The sequence below is a fragment of the Hippocampus zosterae genome, chromosome 2, assembly GCF_025434085.1.
Source record: "Hippocampus zosterae strain Florida chromosome 2, ASM2543408v3, whole genome shotgun sequence".
Lineage (NCBI taxonomy): Eukaryota > Metazoa > Chordata > Actinopteri > Syngnathiformes > Syngnathidae > Hippocampus > Hippocampus zosterae.
In genome coordinates this window covers 38086480-38107870 of record NC_067452.1, presented here as the reverse complement: position 1 = coordinate 38107870, position 21391 = coordinate 38086480, and the positions used below count along the sequence as shown (strand labels likewise).

Here is a 21391-nt window from a genome sequence, read left to right as displayed (position 1 = left end):
AGACATCAGATGGACGGATGGTTTGCAAATCATTCTGTTTGTATTTGTTGAACTGATTCAAATCAGTTTTTAATTGCACCCTGAAGGCTTGGCATCTGATTTTCTGTCTTCGCTCATCTTCGTCAGTTGCACCAACAGACTTTTGCTGCCATCTAATCTGAGCAGTCATAATTATTTGCCGTTGCTTTACACTGGAATATAGCTTAACATTTACGTTTAAATAAATTAATAGGAACAACTATTTTTCAAGGGCGGCCCGGTAGTCCAGTGGTTAGCACGTCGGCTTCACAGTGCAGAGGTACTGAGTTCGATTCCAGCTCCGGCCTCCCTGTGTGGAGTTTGCATTTCTCCGCGGGCCTGCGTGGGTTTTCTCCGGGTGCTCCGGTTTCCTCCCACATTCCAAAAATATGCGTGGCAGGCTGATTGAACACTCTAAATTGTCCCTAGGTGTGAGTGTGGGTGCGAATGGTTGTTTGTTTCTGTGTGCCCTGCGATTGGCTGGCAACTGATTCAGGGTGTCACCCGCCTGCTGCCCGGAGACAGCTGGGATAGGCTCCAGCACCCCTCGCGACCCTAGTGAGGATCAAGCGGCTCGGAAGATGAATGAATGAATGAATGAACTATTTTTCACGGGCGGCCCGGTAGTCCAGTGGTTAGCACGTTGGTTTCACAGTGCGGAAGTACCGGGTTCGATTCCAGCTCCGGCCTCCCTGTGTGGAGTTTGCATGTTCTCCCCGGGCCTGCGTGGGTTTTCTCCGGGTGCTCCGGTTTCCTCCCACATTCTGAAAACATGCGTGACAGGCTGATTGAACACTCTGAATTGTCCCAAAGTGTGAGTGCGAATGGTTGTTCGTTTCTGTGTGCCCTGCGATTGGCTGGCAACCGATTCAGGGTGTCCCCCGCCTACTGCCCGAAGACAGCTGGGATAGGCTCCAGCACTCCCCGCGACCCTAGTGAGGATCAAGCGGCTCGGAAGATGAATGAATGAACTATTTTTCACAAAATTATGCGTAAGGTGAAATTTTTCTGTGAAATTCAGTTTTGCTGCGTTCCCCGGAGGCCATGACACCCTTAGCATTTGCCGAGAATGCCCGATGGGCGGAGCAAGCTCCAGAATAGCACTGAGTCCCAGTATCTCTTTAACGCTTCTAAATTTGTGGACACGTCATTTTGTCACCTTTTGCATGTGTGATCCCAAATTTAGAATTCCCTTTCCCAACTCTGGCTCCCACCCCGAAACCTCCGAGGACCAAACACAAGCTCGTGGTCGAGGGCAAAAAGCTGACGTTCCGCTGCGGGAAGAAAATCGCGTCGAAGAAAGGCAAAGTATTGTGCGTACGATCGGCATCCGTTCACCTCGTGTCGCGCGGTTTGCTGTGCCGCGCGCTTCCTCACCGAGCGCCGTCTTCCTCACAATTTTCAGCTGGTACAAAGACGGCGAGCTTCTGGAGTTTTCACACCCAAACTACTTCTCTTTGAAGGACGACCACATCACTATCGTGGCCAACGCCATCAACGAGGGCACGTACACCTGCATCGTGAAGAAGAAAGACAAAGTTCTCACCAACTACTCATGGAGAGTGCGCGTGCGATTCTGAACTCGACACGCGGCGCACATGCTTCATTCACTTGGGCACATATTTCTTTCTTTTTCGACTCTCTGTTCCATGTACTGTTGACGGTCATTGTGCAAATTTCATGATGTGAGCAAAGCAAAATAAAATCAACATTCCATGACCTGAAGTATTTTTGGGGAGGGGGCTTAGAAACGCGCCGAGGTGAATCCCGCGGGGCATCCTCAAACATCCTCTTTTTGATTCGGACAAACGAACCCGCCACAGCATTATGACCCTCACTCCATGACCTGAAGTATTTTTTTGGGGGGGGGGGCTTAGAAACGCGCCGAGGTGAATCCCGCGGGGCATCCGCAAACATCCTCTTTTTCATTCGGACAAACGAACCCGCCACAGCATTATGACCCTCACTCCATGACCTGAAGTATTTTTGGAGGGGGGGGGGGCTTAGAAACGCGCCGAGGTGAATCCCGCGGGGCATCCTCAAACATCCTCTTTTTGATTCGGACAAACGAACCCGCCACAGCATTATGACCCTCACTCCATGACCTGAAGTATTTTTTTTGGGGAGGGGGCCTAGAAACGCGCCGAGGTGAATCCCGCGGGGCATCCTCAAACATCCTCTTTTTGATTCGGACAAACGAACCCGCCACAGCATTATGACCCTCATTCCATGACCTGAAGTATTTATTGTGGGGGGGCTTAGAAACGCGCCGAGGTGAATCCCGAGGGGCATCTGCAAACATCCTCTTTTTGATTCGGACAAACGAACCCGCCACAGCATTATGACCCTTATTCCATGACCTGAAGTATTTTTTTGGGGGGGGGGGCTTAGAAACGCGCCGAGGTGAATCCCGCGGGGCATCCTCAAAAATCCTCTTTTTGATTCGGACAAACGAACCCGCCACAGCATTATGATCCTCACTCCATGACCTGAAGTATTTTTTTTGGGGGGGGGGGGCTTAGAAACGCACCGAGGTGAATCCCACGCGGCATCCTCAAACATCCTCTTTTTGATTCGGACAAACGAACCCGCCACAGCATTATGACCCTCACTCCATGACCTGAAGTATTTTTTGGGGGGGGGGGGGGGGGGGGGGCTTAGAAACGCGCCGAGGTGAATCCCACGCGGCATCCTCAAACATCCTCTTTTTGATTCGGACAAACGAACCCGCCACAGCATTATGACCCTCATTCCATGACCTGAAGTATTTATTGTGGGGGGGCTTAGAAACGCGCCGAGGTGAATCCCGAGGGGCATCTGCAAACATCCTCTTTTTGATTCGGACAAACGAACCCGCCACAGCATTATGACCCTTATTCCATGACCTGAAGTATTTTTTTTGGGGGGGGGGGCTTAGAAACGCGCCGAGGTGAATCCCGCGGGGCATCCTCAAAAATCCTCTTTTTGATTCGGACAAACGAACCCGCCACAGCATTATGATCCTCACTCCATGACCTGAAGTATTTTTTTTGGGGGGGGGGGGCTTAGAAACGCACCGAGGTGAATCCCACGCGGCATCCTCAAACATCCTCTTTTTGATTCGGACAAACGAACCCGCCACAGCATTATGACCCTCACTCCATGACCTGAAGTATTTTTTTGGGGGGGGGGGGGGGGGCTTAGAAACGCACCGAGGTGAATCCCACGCGGCATCCGCAAACATCCTCTTTTTGATTCGGACAAACGAACCCGCCACAGCATTATGACCCTCACTCCATGACCTGAAGTATTTTTTTTTGGGGGGGGGGCTTAGAAACGCGCCGAGGCGAATCCCGCGGGGCATCCGCAAACATCCTCTTTTTGATTCGGACAAACGAACCCGCCACAGCATTATGACCCTCATTCCATGACCTGAAGTATTTATTGTGGGGGGGCTTAGAAACGCGCCGAGGTGAATCCCGAGGGGCATCTGCAAACATCCTCTTTTTGATTCGGACAAACGAACCCGCCACAGCATTATGACCCTTATTCCATGACCTGAAGTATTTTTTTTGGGGGGGGGGCTTAGAAACGCGCCGAGGTGAATCCCGCGGGGCATCCTCAAAAATCCTCTTTTTGATTCGGACAAACGAACCCGCCACAGCATTATGATCCTCACTCCATGACCTGAAGTATTTTTTTTGGGGGGGGGGGGCTTAGAAACGCACCGAGGTGAATCCCACGCGGCATCCTCAAACATCCTCTTTTTGATTCGGACAAACGAACCCGCCACAGCATTATGACCCTCACTCCATGACCTGAAGTATTTTTTTGGGGGGGGGGGGGGGGGGCTTAGAAACGCGCCGAGGTGAATCCCGCGGGGCATCCTCAAACATCCTCTTTTTGATTCGGACAAACGAACCCGCCACAGCATTATGACCCTCATTCCATGACCTGAAGTATTTATTGTGGGGGGGCTTAGAAACGCGCCGAGGTGAATCCCGAGGGGCATCTGCAAACATCCTCTTTTTGATTCGGACAAACGAACCCGCCACAGCATTATGACCCTTATTCCATGACCTGAAGTATTTTTTTTGGGGGGGGGGGCTTAGAAACGCGCCGAGGTGAATCCCGCGGGGCATCCTCAAAAATCCTCTTTTTGATTCGGACAAACGAACCCGCCACAGCATTATGATCCTCACTCCATGACCTGAAGTATTTTTTTTGGGGGGGGGGGGGCTTAGAAACGCACCGAGGTGAATCCCACGCGGCATCCTCAAACATCCTCTTTTTGATTCGGACAAACGAACCCGCCACAGCATTATGACCCTCACTCCATGACCTGAAGTATTTTTTTTTGGGGGGGGGGGGGGGGCTTAGAAACGCACCGAGGTGAATCCCACGCGGCATCCGCAAACATCCTCTTTTTGATTCGGACAAACGAACCCGCCACAGCATTATGACCCTCACTCCATGACCTGAAGTATTTTTTTTTGGGGGGGGGGCTTAGAAACGCGCCGAGGCGAATCCCGCGGGGCATCCGCAAACATCCTCTTTTTGATTCGGACAAACGAACCCGCCACAGCATTATGACCCTCACTCCATGACCTAAAGTATTTTTTTGGGGGGGGGGGGCTTAGAAACGCGCCGAGGTGAATCCCGCGGGGCATCCTCAAAGATCCTCTTTTTGATTCAGACAAACGAACCCGCCACAGCATTATGACCCTCATTCCTTGACCTGAAGTATTTTTGGGGAGGGGGCTTAGAAACGCGCCGAGGTGAATCCCGCGGGGCATCCGCAAACATCCTCTTTTTGATTCGGACAAACGAACCCGCCACAGCATTATGACCCTTTGCGCACGCCTATAAAATATCATAAAAGCTGTATCCAAATATGTAAAATGTCGCTGCTCCTAATACATTCAACTGAGGTGAGCCACATGTGAGAAGCAGCTGTCTCTGCGTAAAAACTGCAAGCACAATAAGCAGATGACATTCATGTGGCACCTTCGAGGCCAACGAATCGTAAAACAAAGAGAACGGCGCGTTGTGCGGTCAAAACTTTGTCTTAAGAACACCCCCACTAGCTTCACGCGAACACGAAATATGATTGACGGGTAAACAATTAGAATCAATAGTTGCATCTATTATTCCATCAAGTACAATTTTGCGATGTTCCTTCTTAAAAAGACACGACAAAAAGCTGCTGCATTTTGGGGGGAAGAAGCTGGAACGGATTACCTTTGTCAAAGCAGAATATTTGAAACAATTCTTGTACTGGATCTCATTTGGCGGCTGGATAGAACGATTGGCTTGGGGGAAACAACCTCATCCCTGCGATTTCTCTCAAATTACATGAAAGAACAGAGGAACGATTAAGTGAACGGTGAGTCCGACGGCCCGTCCGCACAGACCCAATCGAAACCAAAAGGTCTTTTTGTGAGGTTCGAGAAGGTGCATCGTGCCACAATGCACACACACAGCTTAATTTTTTTTTTTTTTAAAAGCTCTTTTTAAGGCAAGAACAAGCGGTTTTCTCCAGCCTGTGCATGTACGCTATCTGGACCTGCATGCACATGTGGAACACCTCACAAGCCTCACTTGTTTTCCTCTGATGGTCTCGTGCCAAACATCATCAGTCACGTGATGCACCAGCTGCTCTTCTTCCACACACCAGCTGGAACGCTTGGACAGAAGAGCTCCACTGGACCTGGAACGATCAAACTCAATAACTGACTTCTCGGTCTGTCTGTTTTGTTAAAGCGTCACAACATCTTAGACTGAGCAGATGTGTGCTGCCGCTTTTTTTTTTTTTTTTTTTGTGGTGGGCCACGAATCCCCAGAGTTGATTTATTCAATTCCAACACTGTGCAGCTATTTAATTCGGAATGGCGGTCTGCGTGGCGACAAGCAGAATGACATCACCTTGGACAACTAGAGACAGAGGGGACGGTCACCCCCACTCTGACCCCCACTGCTCTGGCGAAGCAGCGTTGTGTTGGCAAAGCAACCCAATTACAAAACTAAGTTTCATTGTTCTTTATTTCTGATTTAAAAAAAAATAAAAAGTCCCCATCAGCTCTGAGTCGCTCTGCCGGATGGAAAGCAAATTCCCGCATCATTGACCAGTACCTCCATCGTCACACCATTCATTAAATTGGAACCTCTCTCATGAAGTAAAAAAAAAAGTAAGACGCTAAACTAACTAAATTACCACGCTGGATATGGTACCACAGGTGGAGGAGAGTTGTAACATTTGGGAACACGTCATAGCCACCATTCTCGCTGTGAGACGGTCCTCGTCGACAGCTATAGCGCCGATGCCATATTGTTCTGCTTTGCAGTTGAGTCCAGTTGGCGGTATTCCGTGCGCGAGCTCTTCTTTCTCAGCCGGGGAGCCCGCGCTCAGAATTTCAGGCTGAATCCAGGACCCACTGCGGATGCTCCCTGATTGCTGGTGGTCAGGTGAAAGCCCGTGTCTTTGAGGTCGTCGTCTCCCTGCGGACAGAGGAGTCAAACAACACGGCAGAGGTTGGGGGATAAGGGCGGGGGAGGGGAGGGGGGGAATAATAATAGGAGGTGTCAAACTCGAGACCGAATCCAGTCATTACATGAATTGGACAACACGAGGTGTGTTAGAAAAGTTCCAGGACTGACGCTGTCTTGAGATACAACTAGAATTTGCTCCTTGACCACGCTTGTAACTCAAAACTCGCGTTTGTATCCAGAATCATCGTTATTTGTCTGTTCCTGGACCCCCGACAAATCTGCGTACGGTTAATCGAGCATTTTATGAAAGCATTAGACCAGATTGCATTTCAGGGAAAATTGTTTTGCAGTATCAACAAATTACGAGTTCAACCATTCATTCATTCATTCGTCTTCCGAACCGCTTGATCCTCACTAGGGTCGCGGGGGTTGCTGGAGCCTATCCCAGCTGTCTCCGGGCAGTAGGCTGGGGGACACCCCGAATCGGTTGCCAACCAATCGCAGGGCACACAGAGACGAACAACCATCCACGCTCACACTCACACCTAGGGACAATTTAGAGCGTCCAAACAGCCTGCCATGCATGTTTTTTGGAATGTGGGAGGAAACCGGAGCACCCGGAGAAAACCCACGCAGCCCCGAGGAGAACATGCAAACTCCACACAGGTAGGCCGGAGCTGGAATCGAACCCGGTACCTCTGCACTGTGAAGCCGACGTGCTAACCACTGGACTACCGGGCCGCCGGAGTTCAACCAGCGTCGAGGAATTCATTGCCCTAAAAGGGTCGACTGTACTTTGTACTTTACAATCACATCTTAGACTCCATTCTTCTTCTTACAAAACATTCTTTTAATAACCGCTTTATTACCAAAAGGTACAATTCCGATACGGTGGAAATTGAACTCCGACGTGGGTCGTACCACTGCTGAAAACATTAAGGGACGTCAGGCCGCCGGCGCATCATGGAAAACACGAGGGGGGGGGGGGAACTCGGCAGACACAAAGCAGAGGCTTGTCGGCCTTTAATCTATTTAACACAAGCGGCCTTCGGAAAGCCTACTCGCTTTTATGTCATGGAGAAAAAGTGGACGTTAATGGCCTTACCAGTTGACTGTAGCCCAGGCCTCCCTCGGGCGGCCGAGGGCTGGTGCCTCTCTTCACCCTCTGTTGCTCGCTCTTGGCCGGCCACGTGGGGAACATGGACGGTTCGATGGGCAGCGGCGTCTCGCGGAAGTACTCGTGCTTGAGACCCTCGTCGCACAGGATCCGCTTACTGGGACAGTAGGTGAGGAATCTGGAAGAGGATCCATCGTCATTTGATTCGGAGACGCTTTTCGGTACAGGGCTTAAGAAAAACAACGTGAGCTAAGGCCTACTATATTTGTGCAGACAACGCCTGCGTAATAGGCTAGCGCCACAGAAATAGGAGCGCAGAACATTCCGAAAGATTGCAAGGCAAACACATACGGGTGGCAAGTTGTTGAAAAGTGCAATTAGCCATCTTGGGGATCGCTTCCATCTTCGAGAGAAAACGCAAAAAGATTTTTTTTTTCCTTCGTCTTTGTCCGGGCTTAATTTTGTCTTTGCTTGAGGGCCGCCGTTGGTTGCCATGGTGACGAAAGCAGTGCTCACCATTTGGCTCCGCTGTAAAGGGGGCCAGAGTGAGCAGTGTCTGCTTGAGACAGCCTGAGCTGAGCAAAACTAGTCCAGTTGTGTTCATATTGGGGGTGAGGGGAGGGGCACCAACACCCCCTTTAGCAGCCCGACATGCACCTGCCGGGCAGCGGGGGGGTCGGAGCCACGTCGGGTGTGTGGAGATCATTTAAACTCGAATGAGAGTCTTCCAACTCCTGGCAAAAATTATGGACTCATCGGTCTCGAAAGAAATTCATTCCGGTTTTTTTTGGTCTAAATAAAAAAAAAAAACAATTCAAATGGCAACTTTGCGGCTAAAAAAGAAAAGACTACAAGAAACCCAGAAAAAAAAGGGGTCGTCAGTAACAGTGACTTGTTTAGACCAAGAAGGAAGGAGCAAAATGTGGAATCACTCAATGATGAGGGTTGGATGTGGAATCATGAAAACAACAATTAAAAAAAAAAAAAAACACTTCCAACACACCACAAGTACTTTGTTGCATCACCTCTGTCTCTTGCAACTGCTCACAGACTCCGAGGCGGGAACACCACTGCACGTTACACGACTTCAGCATGTACACAACAGTGTACATTTCTACAATATTTATTTTACGGCCAGTTATTTTGAACAGTTTTATAGATTCTTGTTTTATTCCATTTTTTTTATCCTTAATCAATGTAATCATCCATTCATTTTCCACTGTTTTCAGTTTCATCTTATACCGTATCATACCGTATTTTCCGAACTATAAGGCGCTTTGGCGTATAAGACGCGCCTTCAATAAATGGCCTATTTTAAAATGGTTTTCATATCCAAGGCGTGTCGCATCATAAGGCAATACAATAGTGGCTGAAGTTGCATGATGCCTTAACAAGGTGGAGCTACGCTAAAACGAATACAATGCAATGCAGCTTTATCTATAGCGCCTTCACAAGGGCTTAACACGGCATTTAAAATACCACAGCCAAGAAATCAGAAGATCCATATATATATTATATTCATATATATTCTTTCTACATACATTCTTGCTGCTGGAGGCTGTAAATTTCCCCAGTGTGGGACAAATAAAGGATATCTTATCTTATCTTATCTTATCTTATAAGGCGCATCGGATTATAAGGCGCACTGTCGGCTTTTGAGAAAATTGAATGCTTTCAGGTGCGCCTTGTAGTGCAGAAAAATACGGCAATTGTTCTTTTTTCTTCTTGTTTTAAAGAGGCCAAATTAAAATCATGAATTATGGGTAGTCTGGTATGATCCGCATTCCTTGGGTTTCTTCCAGCTCTACAAAGCCCATTGTCGAAAAGAGACATTTGTTGCATCTTTCATTTGACCAGTTAATTTTCCATCGTGGGGCTGAGCTTGGATTAAACGGCGTTATCTTACCCAAAAAGGTCTGAATGAGACATCTGACCCTTGTATGGGTTTTCAGGAGTGCACTTATTGCTGACTCGACCGAGCAACGCAATCGGTCCTTGTTGAAGCACGCCTGTACTGCAAAAAGCCGGTGGAAATACTGCTCTGGAGGATCTTTACATCAGGGTGGGAATCTTTCAGTTTGGAGATTCTGGCAACACTTGAATGTGAACTTGCGATTGATCCCAACTGCGTCTCAAAGTCTCTCTCGGACTTGAAAGCTTTGCGGGCATCAGTGCGCGACCGTGCAAACAGAGCCGGTCGCCAACATATACCTTTCGACATTCATTCGGCAAGCCCCGTCTGAGGCTTTTCAAACAAGCGGCGGTTTTAAGCGTCGACTTCACATGGACTGAATCTCTGCCGGGCGTCGTTTTTCACGGCTGGAAGGGGCCCCAAAAACTCGCGGTGAACCGCGATCCTCACACTGCACGGTGCATGTTTCTCTTTGACAGGTGCGTGCAACAACTCTGTGGGTGGGGGTCAAAAGATCTGGGAACGTCTCTTCCTCGCAGCTGCTCAACGACAACAGAAGTTCCGCAGATGCATTTGCTCCCTTATCTAACATGTGTTTGCGCGAACATTTCCGGGTGGTACGGAGCGTCACCAGGCACAGATGAGCTGATGAATCAGCGGTCCGCTAACATTGTCATGTTTTCCGCCAGGCGGCCAGAAAAGCACGGCGTGAATAAAAAGCTCTGGAGCTACCGAAGGAAAGAGCAACGTAAGAATGCGTTGATGTGAGGGAGCTTTTTTTTCTTCCCCCCCGCTGCCAAATCCTGCTGATCGTAGCTGATATATCCCGTTTGACATTTTGCCCACAGCTCACATCTGATTTCGGTATTCTGTCAGCGAGTACTAAAATACATTGTCAGGGAAGGTTTTACTTTGCGTCGTAATGTAAAACTGCCGCATAAATGTGATGTTTTAACAGAAGATAAGTCCAAACTTTCCAAAGTGAGTCAGACGGCTGTAGATTTGGGGCCCCCGGCCGGCGCCGCCTTCATTATGGGGTGAAAACAAAGTGCCGAAATGAACTCACTTGTTCATTAAGTCGAAGCCCTGGTCCGAGAGCAGCGCGCCAAAGCGCTTTCGCAGGTTATTGTAAGGATGCTCTGTGAAAGACATCTTCTTCACAGCGGGCAGCTCGTTGTAGCCCGGCCAGATTTTCTCACTGGGTGACCCCAGATCCTAATAAGACCACACAAACAACACAGAACGCTCTTATTAGAAGGGCAGACGGATATTTCCACTCTGCCAGACGAGCTCAAAAGCTTCATCACAGGTAATGACTGCGGAAGAATTTAAGAAGCCCTGAATCGGCCTAAACTCATTCAACGAAGGTGGGCCGCTTGGTTGCTTTCGATGCAACAGCGCCGCCCGGTGGTGCGCGTCAGGAGTGCATCGTGAGCTCGCCTGCTACGCGAACACGTAGTTGAGTGATTTACCGGCTCTCAACACCTTCACGGCGACGAGAAATCAGAACATTTACCTTGAATATTTTATTGATTTGGTCGATTTCGGATTTTCCAGGAAAAAGAGGTTTCTGGGTGAGGAGCTCTCCAAATATGCAGCCCACAGACCACATGTCGACAGCTGTGGAGTACTCCTGCAGAAGAGGAGGGGGGGGAAATAACACGGTGGCAGTCCAAAAAAACATAACGCAGCGCAGACAGTCTGCCTGGCACGTTTCTACTTGGGTCTGTCTCGCCTGCAAAAGTGGATGTGCCGTGACGACCGCTGGAGCTTTTCCACGTGTAAATCATCTTGCGTAAAAGTCAAAATTGGGTTTCCATAAGCTAAGGGATTTGCAGATGTTGCTTTATATTTGGAAATGTACTTTGGCGGTAAAAATATCAACGGCGACAACATGATCTCTCCCCGGTCGTATTTGCACTGGCGTGTGAGTGGCCGCCGTGCAAGATGCGCTTTTTTTACCTTGGCTCCGAGCAGCAGCTCCGGTGATCTGTACCACAAGGTCACCACGACAGGAGTGTAGGGCTTCAGCGGGGAACCATACTCACGGGCTAAACCAAAGTCACCGACCTACAATCGGCAAATAATAATGTTATGTAAAACTGCTGCAGGAAAAGGGGGAAAAAAACAAGTAGGGGTGTTCCGATCAGGGTTTTTTAACTGTTGATCCCGATCACTCATGAGTGTGATCGGCCGATGGCGATCACGTGGATTTGGTGTCAAATGTTCAACTATCGATTTTCTTAAATAATTTATTAATCTTTTGATTTTTTTTTTTCCTTCCAATTCACCCGATCACTTCGATTCTTAAAAAAAAATGTGTTCCGATACCGACGCCTTAATTACTCAAAAACAGGATATTGCTTCAAACAGACATTGCAAAAAATTTAAAAAAAAAAATATGATTCAGTTACTTTGTAACATGTCAGAAAACAGGAGGAAATGTTATTTCCCGTCAGTAACAGCAGCTGTTTGCAAACGTCCTGCGGGGATTATACACAAAGATAACCACCGCTCACGTTTGCGTCAAGCCTTGTAGTCCAATTAGAATGAAACCAAATTATTTATTTATTCATTCATTTTACGAACCGCTTTTATCCGCACTAGGGTCGCGGGGGGTGCTGGAGCCTATCCCAGCTGTCTTCGGGCAGTAGGTGGGGGACACCCTGAACTGTTTGCCAGCCAATCGCAGGAAAACAAATTACCAAAATGGAATTACATTTCATTTGGATTTTAAAGGGGTGGGAAAAAAAGGGCATTCCTGTTGCCAATCCTGCTAGACTATGATCAAGAAATTAACCATTTAATCCTTCATTTCAGATACGTATAATGAAAAGTTGTCAGAAAATAAGAGTGCTTCAAGTAACGGCGACGGTAATGAAGGCATTCGCGTCTCGATTCATATTTAAATATGACCATTTGACACAATTTTTTTAAATTTTTATATCGACTAACTTTTTTTTTTAAACCAATTTCTCAACATCATGATGTGTTGCGTCTGTATAAATTAATGGAATGTAAAGACAGTAGGCGGCCCGATAGTCCAGTGGTTAGCACGTGGGCTTCACAGTGCAGAGGTACCGGGTTTGCATGTTCTCCCCGGGCCTGCGTGGGCTTTCTCCGGGTGCTCCGGTTTCCTCCCACATTCCAAAAACATGCGTGGCAGGCTGATTGAACACTCTAAATTGTCCCTAGGTGTGAGTGTGAGCGTGGATGGTTGTTCGTCTCTGTGTGCCCTGCGATTGGCTGGCAACCGATTCAGGGTGTCCCCCGCCTACTGCCCGGAGACAGCTGGGATAGGCTCCAGCACCCCCGCGACCCTAGTGGGGATCAAGCGGTTCGGAAGATGAATGAATGAATGAATGAATGAATGAATGAATGAAGACAGTAACATGCCAATACTTAGTGTATTTTCTTAAGATCGATCCAAGTCGTCCTTTTAGTCGAGAAACACTACGGGAACTATGATACACACATGGTGATTGATCGACCTTTCGAGGCTTTTGTATTCATCGATCGTGCACTTTTCCCCCGAATACCGACTGATAATTATCGGCCACTGCTCGATCGGAACATCCGTAAAAAAAAACCAAAACAAAAAAACAAAAAAACAAAACGTAAAAGAGTTGATAGAAGCCAACCCACCTTAAGGATGCCCTTGTGACTAAGCAGCAGGTTGGAGGTCTTCAGGTCCCGGTGGAGAATCCAGTTATCGTGGAGATGGCGGACTCCTCGAAGCAGCTGAATCATCAGTGTCTTGACTTCTCCTGCAAGACGGTCGAGCGCCGCCGTTTCGGCAGAAGTTAACGACTGCGGTAGGCATCGTTCGTAATCGTCAAGATGATTCGTCACCTGGCAGGAAAGGCTGCTTCATGGTTTCCATCAAACTCTTCAGGTCATGCTCAACGTAGTTCATCACAATGTAGATCTTGTCCATGTTGCTTCCGACAACTATTTCCTACAACGCATTATTAGGTTATACACACACATCGGAAAACGTATACGGAACATTTAAAAAAAAAAAAAACATTCTTCAGTCTTCTCACCCTCACTGTGACAATGTTGGGGTGCTGCGCTTTCATGATGGTATTGATTTCTCGCAAAGACGTGATCGGGAAGCCCTCCTTCTCCTTCTCCATTTTCAGCCTTTTTAATGCCACAATTTCATCTGTAAACATGAGAGCAATTGCACACATCACAGCGACGACGCCTCCAGCCAATCGGGCCCACATCACGTCGGGCTCCTTTACCGGTCTTTTTGTCCTTAGCTCTGTACACCACACCGTACGTCCCCTCCTCAATTCGGTTCAGACATTGGAATTCCTCGACGCTGCGACAGCCCTGAAACACGACGCCACATGATGATGCATAATCCAAACGGCTCCACATGGAATGGGCACACATGACGGATGCTTTCTATTTCCTTGGGTAGTTTCGGTGCGATAGTAAAATGGGTTTGATGATCTGAAACCTTTGTGACAAATATGTAAAGAACATGGAAATCTGGAAGGGCCAAATACTTTTTCAGAGCACCGTTATGACTTCTACTGCTATGATCATTTCAGGCTGTGATGCGCTGATCGTTTGAATCCGGAGTGTTGAAGTAGCGAGAGATCTAAAAGAGGCAGGACGTGGCTTCCCTACCCGCCGTGTTAATAATGGCTTAACGCTAACATATGTGTTGATGTGTTGACACGCACCTGTAAAGCGGGCAAATATTTGGGCAGCTCCTTCTTGAGCTCCACGGGTGAAATTGGCGGGGAGTCAGGAATATAGTTGCCTTCAGGTGTTGGGGTGCGTGAATGAGTCTGCGACTGGGGAGTCGGGTCAGCATCCCCTGCCTCTTCTTCCTCCTCATCCTCCATCTCCTCACCGCTTTCCTCTGTGTCGTGGTCGAACCGGGATTCGGGCACTGCTGGATGAAGGTTGATGAGGAGAAGAGTGTTCCAGTTTTATTCAAATGCTGCCTTTGCCCTAATTATTCCGCACCTGAACCATGCTATAAAAAAAATATATGAACAATTATAGCCCGTAGAGCGGTTTGGGTGTCAAACTACTGTTCAACTATAATATGCGGAATCGCACTCTCCAAACCGTGGCATGTTAAAGCATCTGCGGGGAACGAGTGAATCTGAAATTGTTTGTAGGCGTCTCTTGCTATGCTTAAAAACATTCAGGTCTGACTTCTTTACATTTGGATCACAAAGGTGCCTGCAGCAAGGAGTCCCAAGAAGGCATTCCAAAAAAAAACAAACTTGTCATTCAAATGTCATTGAATTACTGACCACTCAAATCGAATAAATGATGACTATGAAGGCTGAATTAAAGTGAAGAATATCAGGAACAAAATAAAGAGGTCCTAAAAATATATGGTGGCCAGTGGCATGACTAAAATAACGAATAGAGATCATTTCAACAACATTTCCATCGGGCGGCTGACCTGGAAGTACATGATTTCCATTTTCCTGCTCCTCTGCAAAGTCCTCCTCTGACTGCTCCTCCTCACTCACTTCCTCTGCAAGCACGGAGACGCCAAAGTTAAGCGACATGGGCTTCGCCCTTCAATCACAGCACAACAATGCGGAATTGTTAATTACCTGCACTCTGCTCAGATCTCTCTGAGCCAGAGACCGAGACGGACTCTCCCTCCTCTTCCTCCTGCCCTTCCTCATCCTCCTCCTCCTCCTCTCCTTCCTCTTCTTCACCATCAGTCTTGCTGCTGGACTCCTCTTCCTCCCCCTCTTCCTCCTCAGAACCAGATCTTGATGCTAGATGAGGAGATGTGTGAATGAGGGAGGAGCCTCATATTCCTGCTGATCACCAGCAGTGAGTGCTTATTTCCGGTCTTGCTGTGATCAAGGCTCGAAACAAGCGGTTTCACATCGTCGTTTGCGATTTATTTCCCCCCACAAATGACGCTATTTAAACGCAACGATGCAAACGGGCCGGCTTTTATGACAAAACGCAGAGCTACCAAGTGTTACACAATCACCGAGTGAACGTCCTTCACACGTTGAGACTGTTCCCAATATTGAAAGTATATATAAATTTAAAAAATTGCTACTGCTGAGAGCAGCTAGCTAGCTAGCTAGCTATGTAGCTAGCCCCCCACCCCCCTCACGTCTCCCCCGTCTCAAGAGGCGGTCAGAGGCGCCACGAGTCGTGTCTTTGTGATGTTCTGAGGCTTATTATAATTACACGAGCGGCAAAACACACTGAAGCTATGTTAGCCAGTTTGATTAATTGCTTCCAGGGCGCGCGTGCGCCGTCTTGACGTAAATACAGTCAAACCTCGGTTTTTGAACGTCTCGGTTCTCGTCCAATTTGGTTTTTGACCAAATATTTCGAGTTTTTTTATGGATGATGAACAAATTTCGGTTCTCGAACAAACTGAGCGCACTTGAATACACCAATTGACTCCTCTCCTTCCATACACGAAGAAGTGACGCTTCCTCGTGTTGCTTTCCATTGTGAGCAGACATGTTCAGTAAACATTTTTATTTTAAAAAGAGCGTGGTTTCGGTTTTCGAACAATTTCGGATTTCGAACAGCCTTCTGGAACGGATTATGGACAAAAACAGAGGTTTGACCGTACATGGTTACGTCGTCTTTTACACGCCCGAAAATGGCGGCAACCAATATATTAATATGTAATATTCAATAGATGCAGCCCTACATTCAACCACCCTGTTATATTGTATTTTCTATTGTTTAATAAAACCCTGGCGTCCCTGGGATTAACCGCCAAAAAATAAAATAAAATGTTCCTTAAAATCTTTTTCCTCAAACGAAGTCCTTGATGAGCAAAATTGCTCTTCAGAGGAAAAAAATTGAGCCTTGATGATTTCTTACCAGCAGAAGACTCAGCAGAGCTGGTTTTCCTTTCGCTGTCACTGATGTCTTGAAGGTCTGCGAGTAGGTCTTGAACCTCAGGCCTCTCCTCCTTTGATGCTGCGAGCAAAATATGAGTAATGCAACAACAACAACAACAAAACGGACCCACGACAGTTCATCTTTTACACAGCATTAAAGGAAATGTTATTGTGCCACAAACTCACTCAATTTCCGGAGTTCACCAGGTTCCGTTTTCTCCCGAGGAACATGAGCAGGACTGCGGCTGCGGTGACTCTGCTTCGACTTCTCGCCATACTCTTCCGGTAACATTCGGTGGTGTGAAGACACTGCGGACCAAAGAGTGACTCAACGTGAAGCTACTCTTAAGAGTTAAGTGTCCGGGTTTTGCTTCTCCAATGTGGCGTCATTTCAAATCGATTCGCTGAGCGTTTAAGATCGTTATTTTGTTACCGTATGCAGTGGAATTTCTGATTATTTTACGATGCAGATTTAATTAAATTAAAACAGGACATTGGAGCGTCGTTTGTTTGCATCGTTATTTGGTGCTTCAACACTGATAGCATGCTATAATAGGATATCTTTACTTGGTTTAAACCACTGAGGCGCTAGACTATTGGCCATATAAAAAGGTAGCATGTTATGCCACTTTTATTATTATTTTTTTTAAAACAAGTGAAAATGTGTGGGCGGCCCGGTAGTCCAGTGGTTAGCACGTCGGCTTCACAGTGCAGAGGTACCGGGTTCGATTCCAGCTCCGGCCTCCCTGTGTGGAGTTTGCATGTTCTCCCCGGGCCTGCGTGGGTTTTCTCCGGGTGCTCCGGTTTCCTCCCACATTCCAAAAACATGCGTGGCAGGCTGATTGAACACTCTAAATTGTCCCTAGGTGTGAGTGTGAGCGTGGATGGTTGTTCGTCTATGTGTGCCCTGCGATTGGCTGGCAACCGATTCAGGGTGTCCCACGCCTACTGCCCGGAGACGGCTGGGATGGGCTCCAGCACCCCCCGCGACCCTAGTGAGGATCAAGCGGTACGGAAGATGAATGAATGAAAATGGGCACTTGAAATAATTCAGATGCACTATTTTTTTTTGTTCTTCTTAATGCGTTGCTGCGGTTATCGAATGAAGTATCGGCAAATATTCAAAAGCAGATGACTCAGTGTGGAGAAAAATGTGATTGGGACATCTCTAGAGTGATCGATGGAGTCAACCGTGCAAGACCGCCAGCCGGATTCGACTACTGACCGTCTCGTCGACCCTCTCGTTCTTTGCGGCGCTCATCGGCCCTCCTCTCTCGGTCCTTGAGCTCTCGCTGCTCTTTCGCTTGCTCGCGCAGTTTTCTGTCACGCTCACGCTGCCGTTCCTGCTGTTCCAGACGGTCCCTGTGGTCCAAAAAAAACCCGGGAGATTCCAGTCTGGGTCTGTCCGGACAACCAGAAGCCCAATTTTGTCAATGCAGATTTTTGGAGGGTTCGAAATGTTACGAATACAACATACATTGCTAAACAACTGAACAAAATTTCATCTCATAAGTGTACTGGTATGTAAACAGCAACCACAAAATAAAAATAAATCATCTTCCAACACTATTGACACAAGGCTGATAGGCCACACACATATTAGACGTATGATGCTGGTCTGTGGAATATGAATTACGCAGTAAAATCCTTGATCCATCTCAGGGAGCGGCCACTTTGCCTCTTGCTGTCGACCGAAAATGACATCACAGTTGCTCCGGGCTGAGTTCACGACCAATCACAACTCACGTGTTTTTCTGAACTTGATCACGTCACATTCACAAGCTGAGCTGTGATTGGTTGTTTACCCGAGCCCTTTCGGGACTGCTATGTCATTTTCGGTCGACAGCAAGTGGCAAAATGGCCGCCGGATCTCAATCTACCAAAGTGAACTGCTCGGGGGCGGGGGGGAAACAATACTTCAAGCTGATTGGGTGGTGCTCCAACTTGTGTACGCCCACCAAACTTTTGTTTTGACCAATCGTGGCAACAGATGAAAATGTCACCGGCTTGTTTTGACGAGCTGAGTGCTGTTATCTCGATGGCATCATGGCATAGAGTGATACTTGTTTGTTTTTGCAATGTAAATATGTGGATAAAGGGTGCCATCAATTAATTAATTGCAGCATCCATGCATTCATTCGGCGTCGCCACGATTGGGTTGTTGGGCCTCTGCACTTGTTGCTTTCGTCACAGCTGCATATCCCCGCCCCCAAGCACAGCGTTGCTTTGTGACCGGTAGGCACACGCAGCGGCGCGGCTTGGCGCAAGACAGCGGGGCTTGGGACGACGTGGATTCTCAGGGTTTTGTGAAGTCACAAATGCCACGAGAATTCAGCTTGCAGGGGCAAGGTTATCGCCAAAGGAGACTTGTGGTCACTTTCACAGCTCCCAAACAACAATGTTATGGCCGTGCCTTTTCCAAGTTGTTTTCACCTCTCTCTGCGTGAATGAGCTCTGGCCTGCTCCCGTCGTTTCTGCCTCTCCCAGTCTTGCCGGGCTTTGTCTTCTTCCCACTGACGCTTCCTGCGATCTCGATCCCTTTCTTTATCTTTGGGCCGGGCATGCTTCCCCGCTGTTGAGGAAATATACCTTCAGTGGACGCTGTTGCGTAATTTAGTGCAAAAGATGCTTCAAATATGAAGTCCCTTACCACCCTCAGCTGAGTGGCTGCGATGATGTCGTTTGTCTTTTCTCTTCTCCTCCTTTCTGTGATGAGATTTCTCCTTCCTTGCAACTTGCTGTGGAGGCTTAATAGCTAGTGAATCGTCTTCCTCGCCTCTGTATTCCAAAATACAAACAAAATATAATGGTGAGACATATCGCATCAATGAAGTTCCCTTACACTGGTGTCATTTTAGCACAACACCAGTGCGGAAGATTTGACATTATTGCAGATAAATTTTTCCCCCCTGATCTTAAATGCAATTGTATCTGCACACATGCATTCAATTGTACCTCCTTAGTCTTACAATCTGGAGTTCAACCAACATCGTTTGGAAAAATATGTGTCAACCGATTGACAAAATGAGATGTTTTAGGGGGGAAAAGGTTTAACTTTAGGCAATCTTAAACATGTTAAAGAGCCTCATAGAAAGGATTGCGTTTGACTTTGCGTTGCTATATCAAGCTGTGTTGCTGATGTTTGGCACAAGCACCTGTCCTCTGTGGAATCTTGACGACTGTAGGGGGAATTGCGAATTGTTATTTCCATCCTTTGATCCCGTAGTTCTCCTTCCTCCGGGGTCTCGCGTTTGGATTCCCGAGCATCCGCCTGTGGAACGATGCTTTGGGAATTCTGTGGTTAAAACAAATGAGAATTATTGATTGAGTCATGTGAAAACAAGATGCAAGAAACATACATAGACTGACATCATTCTCAAAATAGAAAGTGCAATTTTTTTTTTATAGATAATGTTGGGGGGAAAAAGATGACAATTTTTGTTATTAATTACATGTAAATGTTGGTCTACTTTACATTGTTTGGGTGCTTGATATCAGTTCGCTCTTCTAATTCTTTTCTGCGTTTTTTCTCCAGTAGTATTTCTTCAAGAGTTTTAACTTTCCAGGTCTCTTTTTCGTCCCCCATCAGCATCCACTCTCCACCACCTGCATTACAGCAACACAAACACACAATTGAAGAGATCATCACAAATTTTGCAAAAAAAAATGTTCATCCTATTGAATTCCTATTTAACTAATAAGTCTTATTTAATTACAACATTGATTCAAGTGTGTTGACACTGCTAATTATACAGAAACGTTCGAAAACCGAGGTTTGACTGTACAATCAAAGCAAAGTACACAGGTCTATAACCCAAAGTGAGTAGGCTTGGTAATTTGGGTGTCACTATTTCGAATTATTAGTGATCACAGAACTATTTAACTCCCATCTGAAGGCAATAGCAAAAGCTTCAATCTGACTTCCAACATTTGTGATTGTGGCTTATGTGGTTTACAAGATTCATCTGAACTCAATGCTCTAACTCCAAATTACTGTTAAATGGCGCACATTCACTCTTATTCCATTAAATCAAACATATTTTTTGCATTCACTTGGAAAAGGCGTCAAGGAGGCTTAAGGTCAGGTGAACGAGCTCCACATGACCGAAGTTCGTGAATAATTGGATAATAGTATCCTGTACTGTATTTGTGGAGGTCAATAAAATAACTGCAGTTTATGCTAATTCCTTTATGTCCACGACGTTGGGCACATTCCTAATACGAGTAGCGCTTTCATCATTTACCAGCCGGTACCACAATCGTATTAATGGTTAGACCTCAGTTGATCATGCAGATGTAGAAGGAGAAATTCCAAATTTCAAAACACGTCCGGCTAACATCAACTAGCTAATCATCTGCAGGAGCGATATTTGCCTCAAACTACATGAAGCTTACTTATTGTGGGACGAGGAAGTGTTGCTTATCGAAAAGAGCGAATGAACGAGTAAAAGACTGTGTGTTTACATTTTTTGAATGTACACGCTAGAACACGACACGAGATAGATTTTTCAAAGAGGAAGTCGTACATTACGAACCTGGAATATGGTCAGCACTACTCTGGCGCACCGGAAGTGCAAAAGGTGTCTTCTTCGTTTTGTTAAATAAAAAAATACCGACTACCCAACAAAGTAGATTTGTTGGCGCCCCCTTCTGTTTCGGAATGTGCACCATTTGTGTTTGTCGGTTTCCATGTTCGATGTAAACACTCAGGAAAACATTTGGGAAATTACACGCGCCTCATTGGTACTTACCTACTGCATATCCCGAACATTTAGAAGAAAACATTTATAATCATTCGATTTGGAAAACGCAGACCGTAGAAAGTGCTTTTGGTAGACCAAAGGAGAACAAGAGTGACTAACCTGGAGCGGTGGGAATTTATCCCTTGGAGTGTTTGATTTATTGGCCGTTCAAGCCATAGCAACCGTCTCTCACGCTCTTGACCTGCCTTTTTTGAAGAGAAAAAAAACAACGAAATAGACTGACACACTAATAAGCCTAAAA

General features: G+C 46.9%; 2 protein-coding genes across 8 annotated transcripts in view; one reads left to right on the top strand and one right to left on the bottom strand.

Annotated features, from left to right (window-relative positions):
- The window catches only part of mmp23ba (matrix metallopeptidase 23ba), a 15518-nt gene extending 13781 nt beyond the window's left edge, over window positions 1-1737 (top strand). The window contains exons 7-8 of one of the 2 annotated variants that reach the window (XM_052059268.1): window positions 1205-1331; window positions 1424-1737. In XM_052059268.1, coding sequence (XP_051915228.1) covers window positions 1205-1331; window positions 1424-1598 — 302 coding nt within the window. In that variant the 3' untranslated portion in view covers window positions 1599-1737. The remainder of the gene's footprint in view (window positions 1-1204; window positions 1332-1423) is intronic. The other variant, XM_052059269.1, reaches the window with a different exon arrangement.
- cdk11b (cyclin-dependent kinase 11B) overlaps window positions 1-21348 on the bottom strand; it is a 27634-nt gene extending 6286 nt beyond the window's left edge. Inside the window, exons 1-21 of one of the 6 annotated variants that reach the window (XR_007961489.1) lie at window positions 21250-21348; window positions 19863-19993; window positions 19543-19682; window positions 19038-19165; window positions 18821-18959; window positions 17613-17788; window positions 16574-16696; window positions 16368-16466; window positions 15113-15283; window positions 14956-15030; window positions 14216-14430; window positions 13766-13856; window positions 13562-13683; window positions 13368-13473; window positions 13161-13282; window positions 11478-11585; window positions 11032-11148; window positions 10582-10730; window positions 7592-7781; window positions 5599-6495; window positions 1357-1531 (exon numbers count right to left, since the gene is read on the bottom strand). Coding sequence is in view for 5 of the 6 variants with exons in the window: in XM_052059197.1 (XP_051915157.1) it covers window positions 6403-6495; window positions 7592-7781; window positions 10582-10730; window positions 11032-11148; window positions 11478-11585; window positions 13161-13282; window positions 13368-13473; window positions 13562-13683; window positions 13766-13856; window positions 14216-14430; window positions 14956-15030; window positions 15113-15283; window positions 16368-16466; window positions 16574-16696; window positions 17613-17788; window positions 18821-18959; window positions 19038-19165; window positions 19543-19682; window positions 19863-19979 (2481 nt within the window). In the remaining variant the exon portion in view is untranslated. Of the gene's footprint in view, window positions 1-1356; window positions 1532-5598; window positions 6496-7591; window positions 7782-10581; window positions 10731-11031; window positions 11149-11477; window positions 11586-13160; window positions 13283-13367; window positions 13474-13561; window positions 13684-13765; window positions 13857-14215; window positions 14431-14955; window positions 15031-15112; window positions 15284-16367; window positions 16467-16573; window positions 16697-17612; window positions 17789-18820; window positions 18960-19037; window positions 19166-19542; window positions 19683-19862; window positions 19994-20851; window positions 20871-20922; window positions 20942-21249 lie in introns of those variants that run through there. The other 5 variants (XM_052059197.1, XM_052059196.1, XM_052059198.1 and 2 more) reach the window with 5 other exon arrangements.
- Between the last annotated feature and the right edge of the window lie 43 nt (window positions 21349-21391).